Source organism: Eucalyptus grandis, chromosome 8, assembly GCF_016545825.1.
Source record: "Eucalyptus grandis isolate ANBG69807.140 chromosome 8, ASM1654582v1, whole genome shotgun sequence".
Taxonomy (NCBI): domain Eukaryota; kingdom Viridiplantae; phylum Streptophyta; class Magnoliopsida; order Myrtales; family Myrtaceae; genus Eucalyptus; species Eucalyptus grandis.
Genome location: NC_052619.1, coordinates 33,218,047 through 33,244,118, shown reverse-complemented (window position 1 = coordinate 33,244,118; position 26,072 = coordinate 33,218,047). Strand labels below are relative to the sequence as shown.

The window sequence follows — 26,072 nt, the reverse complement described above, 5'->3', positions numbered from 1 at the left end:
GCGTAACTTTTGGAAATTTTGGCACTCGAGTGTCCACTCGCCTCGAATTTCGTCACTTGCAATGTACTTTTTCCTGTTGTGCAAGCCACCTTAGCCCCATGTAATTGAGTTTAATGCTCCACATTGGCGCCCCTTACCAGTACAGCGCTTTGGAGGAAAGAGTGAATAGCACCCACGGAAGATTACTTGCCTCCCCTACTCACTCAGCTTATGCTTTGATTCCTTGCCTTTCCATGAATCCTCCTCCTCTTTTGAACTTACCATCAAATCATCCCTTCTTCCCCATGACTTCAGCACCCAATCCTCATACCCTTCCTCCCTGTCCACACCAGCCATGTCCTACCCCCGGCCTGAAGAATCCAACCCTCATTTTCGGCCGCGTCAGCGTGGATCGCCTCCTCCTCACCAACTTGTCGAGCAACCATCCCCAGAAGCTCGATTTGCACGTCCGCTGGCGCGACCACGAGAGCAATTCCGACCCCCTATTCAGGAAGACCCGACTAACCACCCTCCCTATGCACTCCACCCACGCCCCCAAGGACTTCCTCAGCCACCGAGATCTCCGGCGCCGCAACCACCCCCACCACGGCGAGAGAAACCTCGCCGCAAAGTTAAGGTAGTTGCAACGCCGCAACCGGCACCTAGTCCTCCAAGCTCTCCGGTGCCACAAGATGAACCACATCATCCATTACACACACCCGGCCCGCGAGCATCTTCTCCACCCCTTGAAGAATCTCGGCCACAACCACCACAAGGTCAGCCTGGCCAGCCAACGAACCTCAGGTTCCCTCCGGCGCATAAAACAAAGTTCCTGACATGGTGTCTTGCCGCCTTTTGTGCGATCTTCTGGGTCGTCATTATCATCGGAGGCCTCATAGTCCTCATCGTATACCTCGTCTTCCGCCCTCATCTCCCGAAGTTCGAAATCTCTAGCGCCACCCTCAATGCAGCATACCTCGACATGGGCACCCACTTGAATGCTGACATGACCTTGCTCGCCAACTTCACGAATGCAAACAGGAAGGTCAGAAACGACTTCAGCTATGTGATCCTTGATCTTTACTATGGGGGCAACCCGATTGCAACACAATACATCAACCCTTTCTCGACTACGAGGCTGGAGTCCCGGCTCGCGAGTGTTCATATGGTCAGTAGCCAGGTGAGGCTTCCATCGAGAGACAACGAGAAGCTCAAGAAGCAGCTTGAGAACAATGCGCTGCTGGGGTTTGAACTCAGGGGGGTGGTTCGGGTCAAATCGAAATTTGGGAGCTTTCTGAGATACTCCTACTGGCTGTACACCCATTGCACTATCATTCTCACCGGACCTCCTACCGGGGTTCTCAAACAAAGCCATTGCCAGACAAAGCGTTGAGCGATCGGACATTTTGAAGTATTCATCGTCAGATTCGTGTTTGTTTCCACACATGGTCGACATTTTGTTGTTTGTTTCGTTTGCCTCGGCACTGAGAAATTTTTTTGTTTTCTTTTGCCAAGATTTCATGCATCTGTTGATATTGAACACATGATTTTCACGCCAATTTCCATTGGTCAATGGGTCTCCAGTGCCCTCTCTTGTCCAAAGAAAGGACGCTGCTTTCAGGTTTTCTGGGTAATACTCATGCAAGCTCAAGATTTCTGAATACAACATGCGTCACTCGTTGAGCTTTCGATAGAAACGTTACTTAAACCTGCAGAACTAAACACAGAAGCCGTACCGGTATCGAGAGCTTAATGATCATGAAACAAACATTTATTTTACTCCCAAATTTACAACATCTCCAGATGAACTGCCTTCTCCAATCTCATTTCCAAATTGGTTCTCTAGTAATGCAGCTCTGCTTTCATTTACGGAACTGATGATCCTAAGTTTCTTATGAGCAGCGCATCGAGGCAAAGCTCATTGTCGAAAAAGTGTAAGGGACAAGAAAGAATCGATACAAAATATTGTAAAGATACAAAACTTGCAATCTTGGACAAGGATAAAGCTTCACTTGACAATGGGGTTATCTACAATAGCTCAATTAAGAGGCTCTGGGTGATGGTGGAATATTCTTCCTACTTTTTTCTCTTTCTTGTTTCTTTTTAAAATCTGCTTCTTCATATGTCACTTCCAACAGCAATTCAAGAACCAAATCGATCTCTCTAATCTGTGGAGCGAATAGAATGACATAATGCTCCAGCAGTACATCAGATTGCCAGCAGAGCGGAGCAAACCATATTTTCCTAAAACCTCCTGTAATGATCCCTGGAAAAGAAGGGATGTCTGAGGGCTTCATGGGCGGTTAGCCTTTCAGATGGTTCATACCTAAGAAGACCCTGCACGAGGTCAATTAAATCCCCAGCAGAGTGATCCACGTGCTGCATTATTAGGTTCTGCCAAGTAAAAAGATTGAAAAGAGAACAAGTGAATAGATAGACCAGTAGGTTTATCAAGTCGAAATTGAGAACAATGCTCCCACAGTAGAAATGTTAACTACTAGCTGTGTTGAATAGGACCTCGTCCAAAATGCACCATCTCGGCACAGAAAAACATAGGCCAAACCAGATTGTATTAAATGGCACATGGCAGAGCTCAAATGGCAAATGCACCTGAATATACGATAAGGGGACTACCTATTTTTAGCCGATACAGTGATACCCACCTGAAGACGAGGTAATTTTAGAACAGCTCTAATGCTGTCCCGGGATGTTGCCCCTTCTGGCCAGTCCAGTCTTCCCCTTTTAACATACTTCTCAGCATGTCGACTAACCAAATAATACCATAAAAAGAGAAATTGGTGAGAAAGAACACTGACGATTCTCTTTTACAGTCTTGAAAAAGAATATGGAAAATGCACGCACTCTGCTCTTTTCAATATATGCTGAGGCAATGGTCCTAAAACCCTCTCCATCATGGCCAAGTGCTCTAGATTTTCATGAGTCTGAAATAAAGCTTCCCCCTGTCAACAATTGCCTCCAACATCAGAATTTATTTCCCTCTCACAAACTGAAATTCCCAAGAATAGAGTTTACAAGTACTGCATACCGAGCACAGTTCCACCAGGATACAGCCAACACTCCATATATCACATGGATAACTCCATCCAAGCCCTGCAAAAATGTTGTAAGCTTACATAGCTGTCTTATACCAGTAGGAATCGCCCTCACGGACAAAATTAACCAGGTGATGACACCACAGAACCGCTGTTACCAAGAATAACTTCTGGTGCTCGGTAGTGCCTCGTTGATACAATATAGTTGTGACTTCTATGCCCGTAAGCAGTGCTTCCAAAATCAATGACCTTAATAGCACTTGACTTTGGCAACCTCTTATAGTAATTTCCTTCTTTTGGTGATCGAGATGTTGCCTGCATAGCAGATGAGATGCAATTTGAGCCCAAATGATACCAAGAACGGAAGAACAAAAGGGAAGATCGCATACAATCTAGCATAAGGAACTAAAAAAAGCCCAAAGCTAATAAAGGAAGACCTACCTTGTAGTCAGGTACTTTCACATAGTCTGCCGATACAAATAGTATGTTCTCAGGCTTTAAATCTGTGTGAATGAGGCGCATATCATGCATAACTGCAACATTTACAACCCAACCAGAATAAGCAACTTTGGCAGATGTTTCCCTTGAAATGGAATTCTATTCCAAACAAAGCCAAACAAGCCTATATATGAGAATAACAAAGACAGATTCAAAGAGCCCTAATGAAAAAGATAGTTTGTGCAGCTAAATCTTGCAACAAAGGTGGAAGCTCCAACAATGACAATAGAGACTAAATAAGTAACAACCACAGACATGCTACACACTCCAAAAGCTGTCTGCCAAGTTCCCGGACAAGATCAACTGGAAATGGGCGATAACTGTTTTTCCGAAGAAAATCGAACAAGCTTGGTCCAAGCATTTCAAACACCTGTGAAGACCATTCAATCAGTTGTAAAGTTTTCGCCCCATAGCACATAGATAACTCTACTCATCTAATTAAAATAAACTACTTACAATGCAGATATGGTTACGATAGTCAAATGAGTCCCTTATTTGAACACAACTGCAAAGAATGAACAGCCACATTTCTTTTATATCAACCAAAAGCAGCATAAACAATAAAGCAAGATAGCATATGAGGCACGATGCATTCACCGGCTGCCTGTTCTGTCATATCTCCCAAGCAACTGGAGCACGTCTATTTCTATCATTGCAGCTTCACGATACTTTTTAATGCTTCGCACAACTTTTATGGCAACCATTTCCTTAGCTTCTCTATCCCAGCACTCCAGAACCTGTCCAAAAGTGCCTGCATCCAAAGAAGGTCCATTAGAACATAAATCACTGATGCAAAAGGACGTAATCTAAATGCAACAACTAACCTTCCCCAACTTTCCGGTTGATTTTATCTGCAGTTGCAGGGACAAGAGAGCATTCAGTATTGCAAATACAATATATTGTATAGAAACCATAATCGATATACAACTTGAGACAGAAAATAAAAAAAGACAAGAGAAAGAACGAGATGAAAGAATGAAACTTTTTAATTGCACACTGAAATAGACGAGAGATGAAGGGGGTTCAGCCTAGGGTGAGAGTACAGAATGAAGAAGTGTTGTCTTTGCTACATTGAAGGACGTGTTTCCAGTCGAACTTCCCTTTTAAGTGTGAAGGTGTGACAAATAAAAAGGAGAAAAAGGGACCAAAGGTCTGTCAATTTTTGAATATTGGGATTTCAGAGGACAATGGTTTTTCCCCTAAGAAAAAATTTGATAAATTTAGTGTGATGTCTAGAAATGACAGTTAGAAAATGAAAAGGAACAATCAATTGACTATCAAGCTGATATATATTTGATATGAAAAGGAGGAAACCCCAGTTTGAGTGTAATTACAGCGAGAAGTTAAATTATCTCCAACTGCAAACATGTAATGCCCATCCTTGTCATCATCTCGCCATGGGGGAGAGCCCTTTTGATCCAATCCCCTCACAAAAAGACTAGCATGGTCCTGGAGTACTCTGGGAGGTCCATAGCTTGTCACATTCCCAAGCTCTTGCCCACAAAAAACTCCTGACTGAGCCTACACACAGCGATCCATTCACACTCACACTAAACAAACATGACACCGTAAACTCACCCTTCCCAAAAACATAACCCGTCAACATATTGCACCATCAAATATTGATAACAGGAAAAATATACAATCAGTGAGACATACAAAAACGTAAGTCATCTCTTGACCAGCCAAATATTCTATCTTCCACTATTCCAATCAAATCTATTCCAAAAAGCTACAAACTAAACAAACCAAAGACCAAGCCTTCAATTATCCCACTGCAAATCTGCATATATCAGTAATTTATACATAAATGCACACCTACATAAACACACGTTCAGAAATTCTTAACCAAGATGATGAATTCAACTCCTCCATACAATGAACTACACTTTTCAACGTAAAATTCCAATCAAACTCCAGATCCTTCGGCAATATACCTCCGACTCCACGAAACTCACTTCACCATGACAAGATTCAGACTTTCAGACGCGAAATTCATTAGAATCTTAACCCACAATTCCACCACGAACCTTCTACACAGAAAACACTATCAACCTCACGCGAAGGCCAAAACATCCACGCCCAGCAAGATTCAGGTCTACCCACAGAAAACCCAATACTCAAACATCCCAAAAAACCCCCCCAAGAGAAAGACGAATCCCCCAAGGACACCAAAGAACTCGAATTCATTTCCACCGCCGCATCGAAACTCCACCAGTCAAATTCCTCAAAACCCATTAAAAAAAAACACAGTAACGAACAAAACCCACCAAGCCAGCAGCTAAAATTCTCCAAAAAAAACACGGAAAAAAACAATCCCTGTACCTTCGGAAGAGGCTCCCAAGCTAACCTCGGCCTCTTCCTGGGACGCCGATCCGAGTGAATGTGGGGGAATTCGGACACGTAGTCCATTTCCATCTAAGAATCCCGGCCTCCCCAAATCGCCTCCAATTCAATCGATCATCATCATCATCGTCATCACCAGGAGCAGCGTACCCCCTCCGTCCCTCCTCGAACAGATCGAATCCTGCAGAAGCGGAGCGGATTTTGAGCCCCTGTTCCTTGCGCGCGCTCGGCGACCGTCGGATCGGGTCCCTGGAGAGCCGATCTCGTCCGTCGGGCTCGCGCTGAAACTCATCAGCTAACCATGGTTAAGGGACCGGGGGCCGGGGTAGCGTACCTGGGGTTAGGGTCTGGTTAGCATCATTCGGACGGAACCGGGGGCCCAGCTTTGGAATATGCCGAGGGCAACTTTGTCATCTCCCGTGATTAATGACGTCATGGTATCCCGTGAATGAGGGAATAAAAGGAACGGGGATGCGATGACGCCCGTGCTTGGCGAAATTAAATGGACTAAAAAACGTAGCATGTTCCCAGGAAATAATAATAATAATAATTTATTTCACGGGTTGTGATTGTAAATTAGGAATCTTTAAATTGAAATTAAAGCAAAAATAAAAATAAAAATAAACAACCGATGAGGTATCTAATTCGTGATATTTAAATTGAACGAAATCCTTTTTTTTTGTGCAATTTAATTACTTAGTGTAATGAGATGTATTTTATGTTATAATTATTCCTTAAGTACGAAGAAATATTCATAGTGTCCGAATGACACAAGTGATGCGTCGTTTTCGAACTTTTAATGTGTTTAATATGATTTCCGAACTCTTGATAAATGTCCAATCAAGTCTTTAGATTATATTAAGTTGTTTAATATTGTCCTTCTATATTAAACCAAATTAACGCACTATACAAACGTGGCTTTCAATTCGTTAAATATGTTTAATATGATTTCCGAACTATTGGTAAATGTTTAATTGAGTCTTTAGATCGTATTAAATTGTTTAATGACGTCTTTCCATCAAACCAAATTAACATAACATTTAAATGTGGCTTCCAATTCGCTAAGTTTGAATAATGGACCAGAAAAAATCACATGTAGATCATTCAAGTAAGATATCAATATCAAATTATTATATAATAATTCACACCATCAAATAATGACAAAAATATCAACATCCCTACTTTTTTTTTTTTTGCCCTTTTCCTAAAGTAGGTGGATATGTTGACTCTTCATTTCTAAATAATTCGACTTAGCATACGATAATTTGCGTCATCAAAGAAATGAAAAGCCTTCACTGAACATTCGCTAATAATTTAAGGACTGTACCAAACAAATCAAAAGTTTATGAACGTCATTACATGTCGGGTTAAAGTCCGGGGCCATTTATATTATTTTCCCATTAAAAATAGGTATAGATATTGAGCCCATCAAAGCCCATCATCAAAGCTGAAAGCCCATTTCACACAAAACTAAAAGCCCATCAAAGCCCAACTATAAGACGTTGAGCCCAAAAGCCCACCACCGAAAAGAATCTCCAAACCTGACCAGATAAAAATCAGCCACCCTAGGTCAAAACCGAAAAAAGCAGAAATCCGAAAAAGGGCGAGAGGCGATCGGGGGGCGAACCAGTAGATCCACCGATTTCGAGGGCGACGAGCCACCGGAGTCCGCCGCCGCCGCCGCCGCCGCCGCCACAGCCGCCGCAGCCGCAGCCGCCGACGGCCAGCGAGGCGGTGCTCTTCCCCGGCACCTTCTACATCGTCCGAATCCGGTAGCCATCCGAGGCGAGGTTTCTGGAGGAGGAGGTAGGCGTTCGGCTCTTGCGAAAGTGTGTCTGATTCGTCGATTGCATGTGCGTTCCTTTTGATTTTTCGTCCGTCGCGAGACGAGGGAATAGCGGTGGCGACGCTGCAACGGCATCCGGTGGCGGTCGCGGAAGCCGCCGCGACTGCTGCGGCGGCTGCTGTTTAACACCTCGCGAGAGGCCGGCGAGTGAGGCGGAGCTGCTGAGAAGTTAGGGTTCGATCTGATGAATGATTGAGCGGGCTGGGGTTCCTCTCGTTTGAAATGAAGATCCTAGGACGCTCTTTAAGCTCGATTTCCACGCATGCCGTCCTTGAAAATCTTAAATTACGGATCATGATGATTTTAAATCTCATCCCGAACGTGCCAGCTCCGTGTCAATTTTGAGTCTATCTTGTTGTGCGGTGTGAGGAATTGCCAGCCCTAGAAGAAAGGCTCATGCTTTGATATGGGGCTTCTAATTGTCTTTTGACATGGGATTGAAGATAGAATTGCCATTGACCTTTACTGTATTTTGGCTATCTAAGGTGTTCTCTCTCTGATGATTTTCCTTATGGATTACTAGGTAGGAATTTCAAGTGAGGGATGTACAACGGGATAGGGTTACAGACCCCTAGAGGGTCCGGGACGAATGGGTACATCCAGACCAACAGGTTCTTCGTGAAGACGAAGACTGGGAGGGTTGCTGAAACCACCAGGGGGTTCGAGGGAGATCAGGGCACAGCTGGTGTCTCCAAGAAGCCCAACAAGGACATTCTTGAGCATGATCGCAAGCGCCAGATAGAGCTTAAGCTTGTTGTGCTTGAGGACAAGCTGACCGATCAAGGGTACACTGAAGCCGAGATTGCGGAGAAGCTGCAAGAGGCCAGGAGGACTCTAGAAGCTACCTATGCTTCTGAAGCTAGTGGAGGGCCTACTGCCATTGTGGCTGCTGAAAAGAAGTAGGGTGTTCTCTCTATCTGTGTGCATGCGTGTGTGTGTGTGTATGGGTGGGTGGTTGTGGGTCCACGTGCATGCGTGTCTGGACGCGAATTGACTTTCTGAAAGTTTAAGTCACAAACAATGGATACTCATGTGGAGGATGATCATTCTTTAGGGATGAGTCGGTGTCGGTTGGCATGAAAAAGTTTCCTGATGTTGAATTCCAAAAACCAGCAAGAGGTCCCCCTCTCTTTGCTCCGTCTTAGGGTGAAGTTGCATGCAGGAAGATTGTTTAATGTACATCGTATTGATCAATCTTTAATTTTGAATAACCAGGAATGATGCTGTACCTGCATGATTTCACTAGTCCTTGTGCAGTCAAACAGTAATTTGTTGTACGAGTGTCTTGTCTTATCTGTACTCATTTGTAAATGACAGGCTGGTTCAGATACAATCTGTATATTTTATATTTTTCAACATAAGGTCTTACTCAAGGAACCCCTCAAGGAAGTGAGCTTGCCCGTACTGTAGCTAAAAGGCTACGCTGATAACTCATTTCTGGGCCAAGCTTATTTCCTTGTTTGAGTAACAAGTTATGCTCCTTGTTCTCTAGAGAAGGGGGAAAACACTTGCTTGAATAGAACTCTCCTGTGGCATGTGGTTATTGTTGTGATTCTTAAGATATGTCTTGGACTGCTTATCAAGGGACTCCTGAATTGATCACTGTATAGGCTCTCTTCAGGACACTTTTTCCCACATTATATTACTCTAGTTCAGAGAAATGCTAATTCTTTTGTTGTCTAATTAGCAAGCAAGCTTTGTAATTTACCTTTTTTCGCATAGCGACAACTAACTTCTGGTATAATCATGTGGCTTGATCAGGGTTTCTGATACACAAACACACCAAATTGCTGCAAGAAAAGAGAAGCAGATGGAAACATTCAGAGCTGCTTTGGGTATAGGGTTGACTAAGCAAAATTCTGAGGAAATTGATGATGAACCTAAAGGAGGGCAGAAGATTTTGCAGCAAGAGATACCTGAACACGCTTTCCTAGATAGAGATTACAGTTCGAAAAAACAGGTGGAAGAAAAATTGAAAGTTGAAAAAGATGATAAGAGAAATAGTGCTAGAGATATGAAGCATAAGAAAGACAATGGCAGAAAAAGAAGACATGATGATTCTTCTGATTCAGATGATACTAGTAAACAGACAAGAGCAGCTGAGAAGAAGCATCATCGCAAACATAGCCGGAGAAGTGACTCAGAAAATGATTCTGAGGTAGAAACTGCTGATAGGAAGCGCAAGAAACAAAAGAGCAAGAGACGTAGGAAGTATAAGTCGGATGAATCTGACTCTTCTTCCGACAGTGACGATGTTGGCAAGAGTCGGTCCAAACTGGAATCTCGGAAAAATAAGAAATCTCGGAAGAAGTATGAGTCGAGCGAGGATGATACTTCTGATGAGGGGCTTTCAAAACGTCAATCAAAGAAGGGTGAGCATCATATCAGAACTGGCAAAGATGAGAACAGTGAGGATGAGTCTGATATTAATCGTAGAAGTGGCTCAGATTCTGAGAATTCTGGAAAATTGGGTAATGACAGAAGAAGGAAAGGTGGCAGGAGGCATGATGAAGACAGTGATGGTGAATCTGATGTAGTCAGTGATGGAAGGCATAAAAAAATTGATAAAGTGAGGAAGCAGAGGAGGAATGATACTGACGATGATTCAGATTCTGGGAGAGAGAAGAAATTAGATAAAGCTCGGGCTCGGAGACATGACTCTGATGATGGGGACTCTGATGGCACTTTGGGTGGGAGAAGTGGTAGAAGTGGTAGAATAACAAGAACACAAAAGGCAGTCGATAGAGCACCAGTTTCTTCAGCAGATGACAGTATCAGTGATGATTCTGGTGGGAGTAGTAGTGACACCGACTCTCGCAGCAGCACTGATGGTCGCAGACATGATGATACTGGCAAGAGTATACATTATGATGTTAAGAACATGGCTGCCAATGTGCCTAATCGAGAAGGAAAAGGGTTGAGATCTGGAGATAGAAGTGATGATAGATCAAGGAAGGAAACTCCCAATGAATCACGGGATAAGACTGACAAAAGAAAGAAGGGCAATAGTCTGGATGGTAACACCAGGGATGACCTGCAAGAATCAAAATCTCGGGACATTTTGAGAGAGGGAGAGCACAGCTTGGAACATAGGAAGGATAAAAGATCTGAGTCTGAAGTGAAGACAAGAACATATAAAGATGAGAGAGATCATTTTGTTGATTACTCTCGATCTCGTAGATCTGGAGGAAGGCATGGAGATTGGAATGACATGAGAGGTCGAAGTTATGAAAAAGAGGAGCAGTTGCAGGTGAGTGGGAGGAAAGGCAATGATGACATGGGAGGTCGAAGTTATGAAAAAGAGGAGCAGTTACAGGTGAGTGGGAGGAAAGGCAATGATGACATGGGAGGTCGAAGTTATGAAAAAGAGGAGCAGTTACAGGTGAGTGGGAGGAAAGGCAATGATGACTATGAGGGAAAAGAAGAAAGATGGCGCGGTAGAGATGAAAGGGAGGAAAGAGAAGAAAGGCGGCATGACAGAGATGAAAGAGATGAAAGGGAGCGTGAAGGAAGAGGGCGTGACAGAGATGAAAGGGATCGTGAAGGAAGATGGCGTGACAGAGATGAAAGGGAGGAAAGAGAAGAAAGGCGGCATGACAGAGATGAAAGGGAGCGTGAACGAAGAGGGCGTGACGGAGATAATAGGGATCGCGAAGGAAGACGGCATGACAGAGATGAAAGGGATCATGAAGAAAAGCGGCATGGCAGAGATGAGACGGAACTTGAAGAGAGATGGCCTGACAGAGATGTGAGGGCACGTGAAGAGAGATGGCCCGAGAGAGATGTGAGGGCACGTGAAGAGATACGGCCTGAGAGAGATGCAAGGGCACGTGAAGAGAGATGGCATGACAGAGATGAGAGAGAGCGTGGTGGAAGAAAGCACATGAGAGATGAAGAGGATAATTATTCTGCAAGGCATGGTAGAGATGAGCGTCCTTCTAAAAGTAGGAGATATGATGCAAGGGAGGAGGAAGGGCGAGAAAATGTAGCTTCTGGAGATAATGATGAAAGGAACAGAAAATATTATGGGGAACAGAAGAACACTCGGAGAGAGGATGAGCAGCGAGGATATAGAGACTATCAGACAGACAGTAAAGTGGTTGTCCCCAAGAGAGGTGATAGATATGATGGTTCCAGGTCCAGTGGGAGGAGGTCAGAGAACGATAGGGGGGAACACCGAAGCAGGCATTGAAACTTGAGATCTTTGCATCTGTGGTGAGTTCAGTTCAAGCCTTCCACCTCTCTCTCTCACTCATGTTGTTTTTGAATTTTTCTGTTCTACCAGAATCTGAGACTTCACCATCTGAGAGCTGATTCAGACCTGGAGTTGGAAGATCTTCTCGCTGCCTAGTAATGGAATTCCATCGCGGAGCAATGTTTACTGTTAGTGTTTGTTGTGTAGATGCTTTTACTGAACATGATCTTGCTTGGTAAAGCACATTAGTAAGGGGGATTGAGCTCTGCATCCTTGTACTCTGCTGGTGTTGAGCTACAAGTATCTAAGTATTTGTACTGATGACATCGAATATGGTTATGTTTACTTCATCTTTCAACTACTGCCATTGTGTATGAAGATTTTGCCGTCTTTGCCGTGATTTTATCTGTCATTATTATGCTTCTTTTCTCCTTGTGACGTGAGTACGATGGAGTCTATTCATGACGAATATGATGGGAGTTCTTCAGTGGGTGATTTCAACAGCTTCCTGATCCTTTTCCTCGTCTTTAGATGAAGACATTTGAACGAAGGGACCATAAAAGTGAATTAATAATTACACGCTCTGTTATCCTCTTGCCCTGCAAAGTCTGTTCTCTACGGAGCTAAAATTTATAGCTCCAAAGTCTGAAGTCCATGCCATTATATTTTTCTGTAGAGAATGGAAAATGTTCACTAGAGGATCAGCAAACCAGATAGGTTGTACCATGTCCTATAGCAAAATTGTGCAGGTTCTTTCGGATGTAATTCTCGAGAAATTAGTGAAGAATGCGGTCCAGACATTTCTTTTTTTTTTGAAAAGAATCTGCCGAAAAGAACCGAAGAAGTGTCATGGGATTATTTCTAAGCGAATGAGGTTACCTCGGATGCACTTTACCTGGCTCTAGAACAATACCAGCGTAATCAACGAGAGTAGATGGATTTCTCTCAAGATCCTTGGGATATGAACGAGAGTAAGTAGATTTCTCTCAAGATCCTTGGGATTTTAGAGAGATGTGTGACAAATCTTATCCAGATGACACGTGTACTTTATACTTCGTGATAACTTGTAGGGATTTTTCACTTTATCGTATTAGTGTTACTTTATAATTGTCTACTTATATAAAAGAAATTATTTCCATGATGAATTATCGAGATTATGAAAGGCGAGGAATAATTAGAGTAAAATCGATGTGAATTTTCCTGAGAAAATCTTCACTCTCTTATCATATTCTTGTGAACTTCTTTCTCTGGGCCTAATGTTACTTGAAGGATAGGAATAAATCTTGGATAATGTGATAAATTGCTTTTAGGGGGCATAAGTATGTTCTCCACTTGTCACTTTAAATGGATCTTGTGGATTAGAAAGCTAAACTAATATTAGGACTCTTAAGTGTTAAATTATCCCTCTTGATGAGATTTGTAGACTAAAAAAATGGTCCGAAGAAAGGGCTTATGTGTTGGGATTGCAAATCTGCACTCAATCTGCACTTTTGACTTTTGCTGGCTCATCGACATTTATGTTTTCATGTGTACTTGAACCATGGGAGGAGCCGTCAAAGGTCCAACTAGAGCTTCATGTAACGAGTGGTCTGAGGTTGCATTAGTCTCTCCCATTGGATCGTCTTTATGCAATTAAAGCTTCGAAGGTAAGGTAAACTCATCTGGTCGAAAGGAAAAGCATCTTCCGGTCCCATTACCTGCGCAGACCATCGCCGATTACAGTAAATCCAATCCCATGACCCAAAGTCCAGACCAGGAAAAAACAATCCTTCTAATCTGCATTTGAATTTACAAGTAAGCAAAAGATGAAAATGTAGCGTTACATTTGACAGCAAATCGCACCGCCCATGGGTTCATTTCGTCGTCCGTCTTAGCTAAAATTCAATTGGGAGAATTGATCCTTGGGGGGGAGCGCCGGGCTGGCACCAGTGTCGCTAAAAAATTCTTCACTTGAAACAACGGCTTCGTGAATGTTTCCCTTCGTGAGATCACAATAACTGTAGTTTCAGAGTGTACTATAAGAAGGGTTCGGAAAGCTCCATCTCATTAGAGTTTTGTTGCGGTGTCTCGGATCTTTGAACGCCCACAAAGTCCAACCCAAGCCACTGCCAAGGCCAACATACATATCTCGGTCCACTGCGGTTCCTCCTTGCATCTCCCTGCAGGTCGGACTCTTCAAGCTGACGGGTCAGTTCCTCTACTCTGTCTCTTAGTCTTGACGCCCTCAGATCCGCCAACCTAAGTGACTTCTCAGCTGCATCTCTCGCTGCCATGGCCGCCGCCGCTGTCTCTTCTTTGAATTTTAGCTTTTTCTCAGACTCCAACATAGCCTGCTTTGCCTCTTGAAGTTCTTGCTTGAGAGCATACAACTGCAGGCATATAAACTCAGTCCGTCATATCAGCAAACAAGAAATTTAACTTGTAATAACAGGAAGTAACAGAAAGCTTGGTGCATCGTCATCAAACATTTTGAGGCTAAATTTTCCCCCCGTCCCCAAATCAATTAGAGCTACTATATTCAGCAGATTTAGAAAGTTTCCTCAGGATCTTTAACTTGAAAACGATAGTGTGAAAAGATGTAAATTCACTCAGTAGGCCTGTCTTCGAGAGGTATAGATGATATTTTTTTTTTTTGTTCAGCCAAAAAGGATAGCAAACAATTTGCTATTGGCCCTTGCTATATGCAGCCCCCCACCTTGAATGCAGGTTTTCTGATAATCACACAGTAGAAAGTTCTACCAGCATTTCTAAGGTTCAGGAGTATTTAATAGAAATAACTTCAATTGGCATAAGTGAGAGGAGATCTCTGATACTGTGCTTTTTTCCCTTAGTAATAGAGAGACTACCATTCCCCTGCCCTACCTGTATTGACTTGAGTGTTTCATCCAATTTATCTTTATTCCATCAATGACAATAGCAAGCGCACCCCTCATCCATCCAGTCTTTCCCTTAAAAGTTAACTTTCACAAATAACCATCATCTCTCATTTCATGACAACACTGCCATAAGCCAAGAAGCACTAATGCTTTTTTTGTTTACAGAAGATCCTGGGACCTAAACTACATGAAAGGAATGCAAGAAACATCCACCGTGCTAACTACTCTGAAAAGGAGCGCCATCCATGGTTAATCAACTCACATAGTAGCAGCCCATGCTGAGGAGCTGTTACTTGCCCTGAGAAATTCCTGGGAAATTCAGTGCTCTTAACTTGAGTTTAGGAAGTTAACAAGCTTAGTATACTATACAACTTTCCTGATGATCCATGGTACTTCCTCTACACCTTAACCCTTGGACTTTAAGTCAGTCCTCCAGTGTTTAAAAACCACAATGCTCAACTGCAGAACATATTCAAACAATGCGATTGTGATTAAAATTCTCGTTAACAAAGATGTACTGCTTGTACTCACAACTTCATAGTACATTAAGAATAACGCGGCCATCTTGAGAACAATGGAGAATTATCGAATGTGGAAATTTGGTATACTTGGCTATTATTTAAGGGGGTGAAAAAGTTGACTAATTTTCTCAGTGAAAGCCTTCATGCTGCAGCCTTACGGTACTTAGTCCTATACCCCTGGGCAAAATATAATGCTTCAACCGTAGAAACTAGCATCGGATACAAAGATACCCAGGTCAGTGGCAACAATTTGGCAGATTTATGCACTACTCTCCATCTATACAAGTGGCTTTGCAATAACATAAGGAGTTCCTGGCTTCAAGAAATTCAGCATCCACCTCTCTGAAATTTAATCCATGAAAATACTAATCTCAGGCCACCAATCTTGATCACACGCAAGACCATTATTGAGTTTCCATCAACCCATAGACCTTGATTTTAAGACCCTAGCACCACTAATGATAGCTAAATTACTATATTGGCTTGGCTACTGTCCTGTACAAGTACTCTTGTCTTCCTGCTGGAAACATTTAACTAGGTTGATATGAGAGAGCACATAATATACCTATTAAACACCGACCAATCGAATTCACAAGAAACATATGATCAATGTAGAAAGCAAACCTCCACAGTAAACTCCTTCTCAACAGATTTTCCAGCATCAGCTTCCTGCTCTGCTGCAACTTTCCATCTAGCAATTTCTTCTTCAGCAGTAGCAATATCCATCATAAGCCCTTCAATCTATGGACAAAAGTTATTCAGTTATCATTCAATAAAGTACCATTTTACTAACAACATTGCCTAAGACAAGAATGAGAAGCTAGGTAATGGTATTGGACCCCAAAAGACAGAATACACAAGTAGCGCCTCAAAGTAAAAGTAAATAACTCACACTTTCATTTGCCACTCTCTCCTTCTCTTCAAGTTCCTCAATCTGATGCTTTCGAAGATTGAGCTCCTTTGCCTGTGCCTCAATATGCTCTTTAAGTATATTTGACTCTGCCCTTCATCCAGCGAAGCAATAGACAAAAGAGAATAGCACCTGATTAGTACCTTGTGTGAAAAAAAAAAAAAACACCTCTCCTGCAAGTCTATCTCCCACTCCCTCATGTATCTGACCTACCTAGAAAGCTAAATGAACAGGAAGAACAACAATAGCATAGAGACCCAAAACTTAATGAACTAAATATGCACAGGAACCAGCATAACCCATGATCAAATTAAGTACTCTAGGTAAGACTGCACTGCCTGCACAACCATGAGGTTTGGTAAACAAATATACCTTAGTTCCTCCACAGAATGTCGAAGTTCCACTATCTCAAGCTGGGACTCCTTAACAATATTTTCCAAAGCACCAGCCTGTATTATCCATTGCGAAATTTTTTTAGTCAATTAAAAGATACAATGCCACCATAACAATAATTTGTCCATAAGAAGAATAGATTCTGACCAAATTGTATATTTCATCCTCCTCTGTCTCCATCTCTTCCCCTTCATGACCACCAAGGCCTACAACTTTTTTATCCCCTGTGTGTTTGCTAAATTTGAAATCAATCCCTGCCTTTCTCAAACCATTTTCTGCAGCCTGAAACAAGTCGCTGGTTTTAGAAGATGAGTCTAATGACATCCTCTTTGACAAAGCGCTTCTGAGCAGTGACCCAATCTGCTCTTTCTCCTTCACCAATCTGTCAACTGTTTCATTCAGACCCTTCACTTTGCGATTCTTCTCCTCCACCAAATCCTTCGTCTTTGAAATAACAATCCCCATTAGATCATGAACTGATTTCATTCCTGCCAATGAGGCATGTATGCTTTCTCCCACATCGGTATCTTGTGGTAAAAATAATGACTCCGCCAAGTCCGATTGTTCGGAATCACGGGCATCTACAATCCTGATCACATTACAAGTTCTCTCATGAATCTTCGACACCTGATCCAATTGTTCGATCAGCAATGGCCTCTGCCCCTCAATCCTCGATTCCAAGCTCTTCAACTTATCATCAAATTCAACTACTAAATCTCTTAACTCCGAATTCTCTTTTTCCAGCGAACTTACCTTCTCTGACATCTCCCTTTCGGAGTCCGCAACCTTCACATCCTTCTCGTTCAACGCTCTCTGCAAACTATCCACGGCATTACTTTTCTTGGCAACCTCTTCCCTCAAGCTACTAATCGCCGCTTCAAGCTGCGAAACCTCAATGGCAATCTCATAATTCCTCTGCTCCATCTGTTCTCTCGCTTCATTTCTGGATTTCGCTGTCGTATCGACCTGTCTAAGGAGCTCCTCAACTATCTCATTAGTCCTCTTAATCACTCCATACGCCACTGCAGGCAATCCCGAGTACTTGTGCGACCTCGGCAATCCTCCGGCAGCGAAATTCTTGAAGTGGCTGACTTTTGCCGATATCTTCTCGATGCCCGTCACAAGCATATGCGCCGAACTCTCGATCTCCGACCGCAGACCATCCTTCACTTTGACCGCTTCATCCAATTGCTTCGCCGCATCGTCCTTTTGACTCAAGGCCTCATCCTTCACCCGATTGGCCTCGACCAGCTCCGCATCGGCCGCCTCCTTGGCCCTCGAGACCTCTTCCTTCTCGCGCAGGGCGTCGTCCCTCTGCCTCCCCCACTCGTCCCGCTTCTTAATCGCCTCGTGCGCGAGCGCCTTCAGCCGGTTGAACTGGCCCTGCAAATCGGACTTCGACTTCTCCGTCGCCGCCCGCGCCTGCCTCTCGCGATCGAGCTCCGCCAGGACCTCGCGGAACCGCTCCACCGACACGTCCTCCGGCGGCGGAAGCTCGTCGACGGCGATCGGCGCCGGATCGTCCTCCTCCACGTCGCTGAGAACGGCATCGGAGGCGGCGTCCTCCTCGTCGGCGCTCGCCATCGCGGAACCAGGGCCGGCGAATCCCACAGAAAAAGAAGAAGAAGAAGAAGAAGAAGCTACTCAATCGGGTCAATCACACCACGAAAAGCGACGACCGACGGCCGACGACCGTCGACGCGATCGGCGCGGCTGCCGCCGGCGACCTAGGGGCTCCGGATTGAGGGCGGATTCCGCCGGGCGTTCACGGCGGCGATCGGAGATTTCTTCGGGCGAGAGACGATGAATCGCGCCGTAAAGGAAGGGAAGAAGCAAAGGCTACACCGACCGGTCATCTAACGTTTCGTGCAGATCAAAGAAATTTATAAGCATGATGATCGTGTGATGGCTGGTGCATTGTAAGTTTGTATGGGCGTACTGTACGATCTCGCCACGTCATGGGTTGGGATTTAGTATTCCGATCCGACAGACGGGTGGAGGAGGAGGCCCCGGGGACATTTCTAGGATCCGGGTTGACTTTCGGAACTGTGTCGAATGATGTTATGGGGGATCGGATCTGATCCGATCCGGATCCGCCCCCCCAAAGCCACGTCGGAGGCCCGGTTGGGCTCGAGCCAGCCCGCCAACCTTGATCGGGTTTGGACTTTGGCGACACATTAGGCCCGATCTATATAGTCCGAAATGATATACTTGCATGGTCTTTTTAGCTAACTTTTGTCCGATTCAATTTGATGTCACCCGACTTGATCTAGAGGTGATCATTGGCTGCTAACAAGAGGGGGCTTTTTTCACGTAAAGAGGCACCAATTTTAACTTGATGGACAGATTTGGTTCAAACTTTCAAGTGTGGCCGACCAACTTTTTGTTGGAGAAATCTCTCAGAGTGTTTTGAAGCTGACAAAACGTTTCTATCAGTCTAGTCTATAAGCTGTGAAGACCCTTGTACTTAGAGTCCGAAGACTTTCGGATCACCAAACTCAAGCACACAAGACTCAAGACTCAAGACTATTCTCATTGACAGTTTCTAATCCAGCGACGAAGGCGATCTAGAGCTAAAGTGCTTGGTTAAGGATTTGGTCTTATCGATTGGAGAAGATCTTTTGGCTGGATTTGATATAACGGATTATTTATTCGAAATCAAGATCATTTGAAGATCCGATGATTGACGAAATATTCTTGGATGATTCTATTCTTGGAAACCAAGATCGCGATTGTATGGGCGAACATGATTGATAGGCTATCGACATGTTCCTTTAATAGCTCGAATGATCTTCTTAATTGATTCTGTTCAACGGGAAGATTGGAAGAATTCCTTTGGTAAGTGCCAACGGGTATAATGGCATAAAGGAGTATAAAAGGAAGACGTTCCAGTTGTTCTAGTACGTGCTCGATAGAGAAATTCCAGAGTCTGAAGCTCCTTGATTATTAGTCGATTCATATTGAGCGAAACTGTACATGCAAATAGAGTTTATACTTAGTGATACCTTGAGGGAGTGTGGTAGATCTTCTACACCGAGAAATCAAGGAAGAACACTACTGTAATATCTCTTTGTTCATAGTGGAATCCAGCCCGGTGGGGTCATCGGTGTAGAAGAGTGGACGTAGGCTTGAAATAAGCCGAACCACTATAAACCTTGTGTTCAAATTTTCTCTTCCCTACTCTCAGTCTTATTTTGATCGTTGTTTGTTTATTGACAAGAAAAATTGTCTCATTTCTATCATCTATCTAGTATTGTGCGATTATCATAAGAAATTACACTTTATACCTATTCACCCTCCCTCTAGGTACTTATACTAGCCATATCAATTGGTATCAGAGCTTGTGTACTCACTTTATTTGAAGTGTTTTACTTCAGAGTAAAAGATCCATAGCTAGTATGCTAGCTCCAAGGCTGGTGGAAGGGCAAAGCAATACCAGACCTCCTTACTTTGATGGAAAGGACTACAACATTTGGAAAAACAAAATGAAAGCATTTCTTCAATCAAAGGATCCTCTGGAATGGGACGTTATAGAAAAATGAATTACTCCTAAAGTTGCATCTATCTCAGAAAGAGGGAAAGAAACTGTTGAGACCAGCGGAATGTCTCAGAAAGAGATAATCAAGAGACAAACTCTTGATGCAAAAGCTATATATTCTTTATATTGTGCCTTGTCACTTACTGAATATAACAGAATATCTTCTTGTGTTACAGCAAAGAAGTGGGATAGGTTACATATCACCTATGAAGGAACTGATCGAGTGAAAGAAACAATAATCAACATCCTTCTCGGTCAATATGAAGCCTTCAAAATGAGACTGGAGAATCTATTACCGACATGTTTAGTCGTTTTACAGAAATTGTAAATGGTCTTGAAATCAAGGACAACCAATTTATGATCCCATGAAGGTAAACAAGCTCTTTGCGTGGACTCTCCAAGGATTGGAATCACATAAAGACTTCAATAAGAGAGACGCAAAGAATCATGTCACTATTTGTCGACGAGCTGGTTGGAACTCTTGATCTTATGAAGTAGAACAATTAACGAAGACGAAGATCAAAAGGTAAGAAATCCATTGCATTAAAATCAAATGATGATTATGATGTTACGGATTCGAAGATGATATGGACGATGAGGAGCTTGCTCTCATGATAAGAAGATTCGTAAAGCTGAATAGAAAATGAAGAAGATTCAACTCAAAGAAACAAAACTTTCAAAGACAACATGACCAAGTCATGTGATGATGATGAATCAAACAAAGATGTAGTTTTCTTTGAATGTAAGAAAAATGGACACATCGGACCATTTGTCATCTTCTAAAGAAGAAGAAAGGAAAAGCTGAAAAGTCTTGAAAGGCTCTCAAAGCCGAAACTTGGAATGATACAGAGTGTGAAGAAAGTGATGATGAATATGCCAATTTGTGTTTGATGGCGCAATCAGACTCAGACTCAAACTCTGGATCAGACTCAGACAGTGAATTTGAGGTAAGTAATTTTAAAATTCCTGTCAAGGTTTCTAAGTATATTGATGAGCTGTGTTTTAATGTTAAGACTTCTCTTAAAAGGATTTCCGAACTTAAAAAGGAAAACTCTGTTCTAAAACAATAGGAAAACGTTTTGAAAGAAAGAGTTAAATGTTTAGACATGAATGTTTCTACTCTTAAAGAAAGTGAAGAAAATCTTTTGAAAGAAAATGCTCTTTTAAAAATTGACTCATCAAATATTTCAAAGAAATTTTCAATAGGGTTTGAGAAACTTGAAAAAATTCTTTCAGCTCAAAGACCTTATTTCAATAAGTCTGGTTTGGGTATGACAACGGAAACTATTCCCTTGATTGATTTTCCTAAAGTAAAAGAAAGAATTAAGCAAAGACCCTCAAGAGAGGCCTACAAAAATCATTTCAAGAAGGTTTTTGTAAAGTCTGTAGGTCGAAATGCCCTCGGGTGTTCAAAGTGCAATAGCCAGGATCACTTTGAAAAAGAGTGTCCTATGGTTTGGAAACCCGTTAAGAAAACATGGGCTAATATTGTTTATCTTACTAACACCAATGGACCCAAGAAAATATGGGTACCAAAGAAAGCTTGAGACTCTCTTTTAAATGCAGGTCTCCATCAAGAAAAAAGTAAAGTGGTATCTGGATAGTGGATACTCAAGACATATGACAGGAGACTCAAATTGCTTTATAAAGCTCGTTCAAGTAAATGGTGGAAAAGTCTCATTTGAAGGAAACAACAAAGGAAGAATTGTGGGATTTGGAACTGTGAAAATTGGAAATCTCACAATAAGTAATGTTTCCTAGTAGAAGGACTCAATTACAATCTTCTTAGCATCGACCAACTATGTGATCTTGGTTTTAAGATCTTCTTTCAAGAAGGAATATGTTCTGGAACCAGTAAAGACTCTACTCAGTCTTTCATGGGTCGAAGGCATGGAAATATCTATCTCTTGGATGTGAAACCGGATGAATCGCAATGCTTAATTTCAATTCAAGACGAAGCAAGCTTGTGGCACAGAAAGCTTGGTCACATCAATATGAAGCAGTTAGCCAAAATCTCATCAAAGTAGCTTGTTCGTGGTCTACCCAATTTATCATACCAAAAGTCTGATCTATGCACTCCATGTATATTGGGAAAGGGTAAGAAATTCATTTAAACCAATAAATCATGTCTCTACTAATCATGTCTCTGGCAAAGCTGCTGCATATGGATCTCTTCGGACCAACCGGAACCCGAGCATTGGAGGTAAGAAATATTGTCTAGTAATCGTGGACGATTACTCCCGATTTACTTGGGTATATTTCCTTGCAAGTAAGTCCGAAACCTTCTCGTATTTTGAAAAATTTGCTAAAAAGGTTCAAAATGAAAAATGATGTGTTATTTCAAGTATAAGAACAAATCATGGAGGTGAATTTGAAAATCAAGATTTTACAAAATTTTGTGATGAATGGCTTTAAGCATGTGTTCTCCTCTCCATACACTCCTCAGCAAAATGGAGTTGTGGAAAGAAAGAATAGATCTCTTCAAGAAATGGCTAGAACTCTTTTAATTGAAAGTAATATTTCTTCACGATTTTGAAATTTGAAGCTATTTCAACAGCGTGCTATATCATAAATAGAGTCTTTTTAAGACCTATTCTAGAGAAAACCCCTTATGAGTTATTCAAAGGTAAGAAGCCTATTGTTTCATACTTTCATGTGTTTGGTTGCAAATGCTTTATATTGAAAAATGCAAAAGATTGAATTGGTAAGTTTGAAGAAAGATCAGATGAAGGCATCTTCATTGGATATTCTACATCAAGCAAAGCCTACAGAGTCTATAACAAGAAGAGTCAATCAATGGAGGAATCAATGAATGTCAAATTTCAAGATTCAATGCAAAATGAATCGGTCGGACTCAACATGAAGAGTCTGAACCTGCTCCAGACTCTCCAAAGCTTACAACTCAAGAAGCATCTCAGACTCTGGAAGACCAGCATCAAGTTGTTCGTGAAGATTCAAGTAAAGAAAGAGATCATCAACCAGACAAATCAACTAGTAACTGGAAGCATAAGTCCAGTCATCCCAAAGATCTCATTATTGGCGAAATTAATGAAGGAATTCGCACTAGATCTAAAAGGCGCGAAGAGTCTAGTGCTGTGGCTCTCATCTCTGAAATTGAACCAAAAAGCATAGAAGAAGCTTTATCTGATGAAAGCTGGATTGAAGCTATGCAAGAAGAGCTCAGACAATTCAACATTAATGATGTTTGGGAATTGACATCTAAACCAAAAGGTAAAACTGTTATTTGAGCTAAATGGGTGTTCAGAAACAAGATGAATGAGAAAGGAAAAGTCGTAAGAAACAAAGCAAGACTCGTGGCCAAGGGATATACGCAAGAAGAATGGATAGACTATGATGAGACTTACGCACCAGTAGCAAGGTTAGAAGCTATTCGATTATTGCTTGCTTTTGCTTGTTATAAAAATTTCAGGTTATTCCAAATGGACGTCAAAAGTGCCTTCCTAAATGAATTTATCCATGAGGAAGTTTATGTGGAACAACCACCGGGGTTTGAAGACCCAAAGAAGCGGACTTAGTCTTGGTGAAAAAGGCCTTGTATGGTTTAAAGCAAGCACCTCGAGCTTGGTACGACTGAGACTAAGTAAGTTTTTAATACATAATGGTTTTGTCAAAGGTAAAGTAGATACTACTCTATTTATCAAAAAGGAAAACAAAAGCTTTTTACTTGTTCAAATATATGTGGATGATATTATTTTTTGGATCCTCTAATGAAAGTCTATGCAAGAAATTCTCTAAGTCTATGCAAGATGAGTTTGAAATGAGTATGATGGGAGAGTTAACCTTCTTTCTTGGACTTCAAGTAAAACAATTGAAGGAAGGAGCTTTTATTCATCAAGAAAAATATGCTAATGATCTTGTCAAAAGGTTTGGACTAGAAAAGTGCAAAAAGACCGACATACCGATGTCAAGTTCTTTGAAGATAGACAAAGATGAAGAAGGGAAGAAAGTTGATCAAAAAGCATGTACGGGGAGTATCATTGGTTCACTTCTTTATCTTACGCCTCTAGACACGACATTTTGTTGAGTGTTTGCATCTATGCTAGGTTTCAATCAGACCCTAGAGAATCTCATCTCGGTCTGCGAAACGTATTATTAAATACGTTGCTTCATCTTCAAGCATCGGTCTTTGGTATCCTAAGAAGGAGACTTTAATCTTCTTGGATATTCGGTATGAGATCTAGCCGGTTGCGAGTTGATAGAAAGAGCACCTCGGGAACTTGCCAATTGCTTGGGAACATGACGGTGTCTTGGTTTTCAAGGAAACAAAACACCTTGTGGCTCTCTCTACAACGAAGCGAGTATGTAGCTCTTGGAAGTTGTTGTTCGCAAATTCTATGGATAAAACAACAGGTGCAAGACTTTGGAATTGAAGACTCATGCACTGAGATTAGATGTGACAACACCAGCGCAATCAATCTTACTAAAAATCCAATCCTTCACTCAAGGGCAAAGCATATAGAGATTCGACATCACTTCATTAGAGATCATGTTCAAAATTGAGAAATCTCGATTCAATTTGTTGAGTCAAAGAGCCAACTAGTGGATATATTCACAAAGCCTTTGGAGAAGAATCAATTCGATATCATCCGTTCCAGACTCAACATTTTGAAGCTTGAGGAAATCAAAGTCTAGAGACTCTAGACTCTCGGACTCGAGACATTCACGGCTATAGACTGTAAGTTGTTTTAATATTCAATCTCGAAAAGGCACGATCATTCGTTCAGTTATATTTGATTTATCCTTAATTTCCGAGAAAAGCGGAATCTTGCCTTTTCAAAAAGATAACCTCTATTTACAAAGGCAGTTATCGTTTTTTAAAAAAGGACGACTGTTCACTTTCCTTTATGTCGATTGGTTTTGTCCTTTCTTTAACTGGGTTATATATATACAGTCATTGTTTTCTTCGCTTAACTCCAAAACCCTAAAAAAAAAAGAAAAGAAGAAGGCGTTCTCCTCCCAATCCTGTCTCGACTTCGTGTTCATCTTCGAGAAAGTTGTCATCTTTTCTTGGGAAAGCGAGTCAAGGAATCTTTCAACGACAAGAAACGATGTCCTCTACGAGAAAGTCTTCAAGAATCGCGAGCAGGGGACCACGGAGAATGAGGGAGGGTCCTACCCATTTCGATCTCACCGAGGATGAAGAGTTACCAAGACAGCGACAGAGCCCTATTCACTCTCAACCACGTCAATCTCCATCATCTACCCCACAGGGTGTGGGACAACAACTGCAGGAAGAAATAATCGAGGAAGCAAACCATGTAAGAATCCAAAAACCCTATTTTATTTACAAGCTCTATCGTGCTTTGAAAAGCATAGGTACACCGCTGAACTATGTAGATGATTTCCTTAAAGACAAAGGGTATGGAAATGAGTATGTCTTTTGTGACGGATGGAGGATTTGGGAATTGCTCCCAAAGGAAAGGCCGAGGAAGCACTTGCGAACATTCCAAGTGACCCTCGTGTAGGGGATTGAATCCGGCGAAGGGAATGACGATGATAAACTGTTTAGTGAATTCCAACCCGGGATGGGTGTTCTTTGCGAAGTGTGGGGAAAAAGAACGGAGTTGTTCAAATCGAAGGAACATAAGGATCTGTTCTTCAAATTGTTGAAACGTGGGGTGATAAACCCCAAGAGCGTTGATTTTGACTTTCTGGATGCCATCAATGTGAACTTGAAGGAGAAGTTCAATCTGCTTCAACTAGAGCAATTTTGCTCTGACACAACAGACGGCTATGCACAATTAACAGCATATTTCTATTCGAATCTTAGCTTTTTAGATGCGAATAGAATATCCTTCAGTGTTCGAGACCAATACTATGTGGTAGATGTGGACATGTTGGCAGACATAATTGGAGTTGAAAGAGGACGATATCAACCGATCAAGGTTTCAATCGC

General features: G+C 42.2%; 4 protein-coding genes across 12 annotated transcripts; 2 read left to right on the top strand and 2 right to left on the bottom strand.

Annotated features, from left to right (window-relative positions):
- The first annotated feature begins 150 nt into the window (after positions 1–150).
- Positions 151–1,595, top strand: LOC104414124 (NDR1/HIN1-like protein 13). Its single transcript, XM_010025146.3, has one exon. It carries the CDS (start codon positions 335–337, stop codon positions 1,370–1,372), a length of 1,038 nt encoding a protein of 345 aa, XP_010023448.3. The 5' UTR covers positions 151–334; the 3' UTR covers positions 1,373–1,595.
- Positions 1,596–1,732: 137 nt separating this feature from the next.
- Positions 1,733–6,146, bottom strand: LOC104414123 (serine/threonine-protein kinase AFC1). 3 transcript variants are annotated; one of them, XM_010025145.3, is made up of 12 exons: positions 5,856–6,146; positions 4,865–5,051; positions 4,355–4,381; positions 4,128–4,281; positions 3,987–4,035; positions 3,786–3,900; positions 3,474–3,565; positions 3,191–3,347; positions 3,026–3,090; positions 2,842–2,939; positions 2,643–2,745; positions 1,733–2,373 (listed from the first exon to the last, which is right to left on the bottom strand). In XM_010025145.3, the coding sequence occupies exons 1-12, from the start codon at positions 5,946–5,948 to the stop codon at positions 2,224–2,226; spliced, it is 1,290 nt and encodes a 429-aa protein (XP_010023447.1). In that variant the 5' UTR covers positions 5,949–6,146; the 3' UTR covers positions 1,733–2,223. The 3 variants fall into 3 exon arrangements, with proteins under 3 accessions (XP_010023447.1, XP_039156624.1, XP_039156625.1); XM_039300690.1 differs by lacking the exon at positions 4,865–5,051; XM_039300691.1 differs by having other exon boundaries at positions 3,779–3,900; positions 3,987–4,281; positions 5,856–6,145.
- Positions 6,147–7,466: 1,320 nt separating this feature from the next.
- Positions 7,467–12,317, top strand: LOC104414122 (protein starmaker). Of its 6 annotated transcripts, none has more exons than XM_018861043.2 (4): positions 7,467–7,682; positions 8,246–8,621; positions 9,484–10,940; positions 11,007–12,317. In XM_018861043.2, exons 2-4 carry the CDS (start codon positions 8,266–8,268, stop codon positions 11,912–11,914), a joined length of 2,721 nt encoding a protein of 906 aa, XP_018716588.2. In that variant the 5' UTR covers positions 7,467–7,682; positions 8,246–8,265; the 3' UTR covers positions 11,915–12,317. The 6 variants fall into 6 exon arrangements, with proteins under 6 accessions (XP_018716588.2, XP_039155103.1, XP_039155102.1 ...); XM_039299169.1 differs by having other exon boundaries at positions 9,484–10,972; positions 11,039–12,317; XM_039299168.1 differs by having other exon boundaries at positions 9,484–11,054; positions 11,121–12,317.
- Positions 12,318–13,582: 1,265 nt separating this feature from the next.
- LOC104414121 (uncharacterized protein At3g49055) lies at positions 13,583–18,478 on the bottom strand. Of its 2 annotated transcripts, XR_005545717.1 has the most exons (6): positions 16,765–18,478; positions 16,597–16,673; positions 16,207–16,318; positions 15,939–16,055; positions 15,056–15,252; positions 14,149–14,286 (listed from the first exon to the last, which is right to left on the bottom strand). XR_005545717.1 is itself a non-coding variant. In XM_010025140.3 (5 exons), exons 1-5 carry the CDS (start codon positions 18,199–18,201, stop codon positions 13,933–13,935), a joined length of 2,097 nt encoding a protein of 698 aa, XP_010023442.1. In that variant the 3' UTR covers positions 13,583–13,932. The 2 variants fall into 2 exon arrangements, 1 of the variants encoding a protein (XP_010023442.1); XM_010025140.3 differs by lacking the exon at positions 15,056–15,252 and having other exon boundaries at positions 13,583–14,286; positions 16,765–18,201.
- Positions 18,479–26,072: the final 7,594 nt, after the last annotated feature.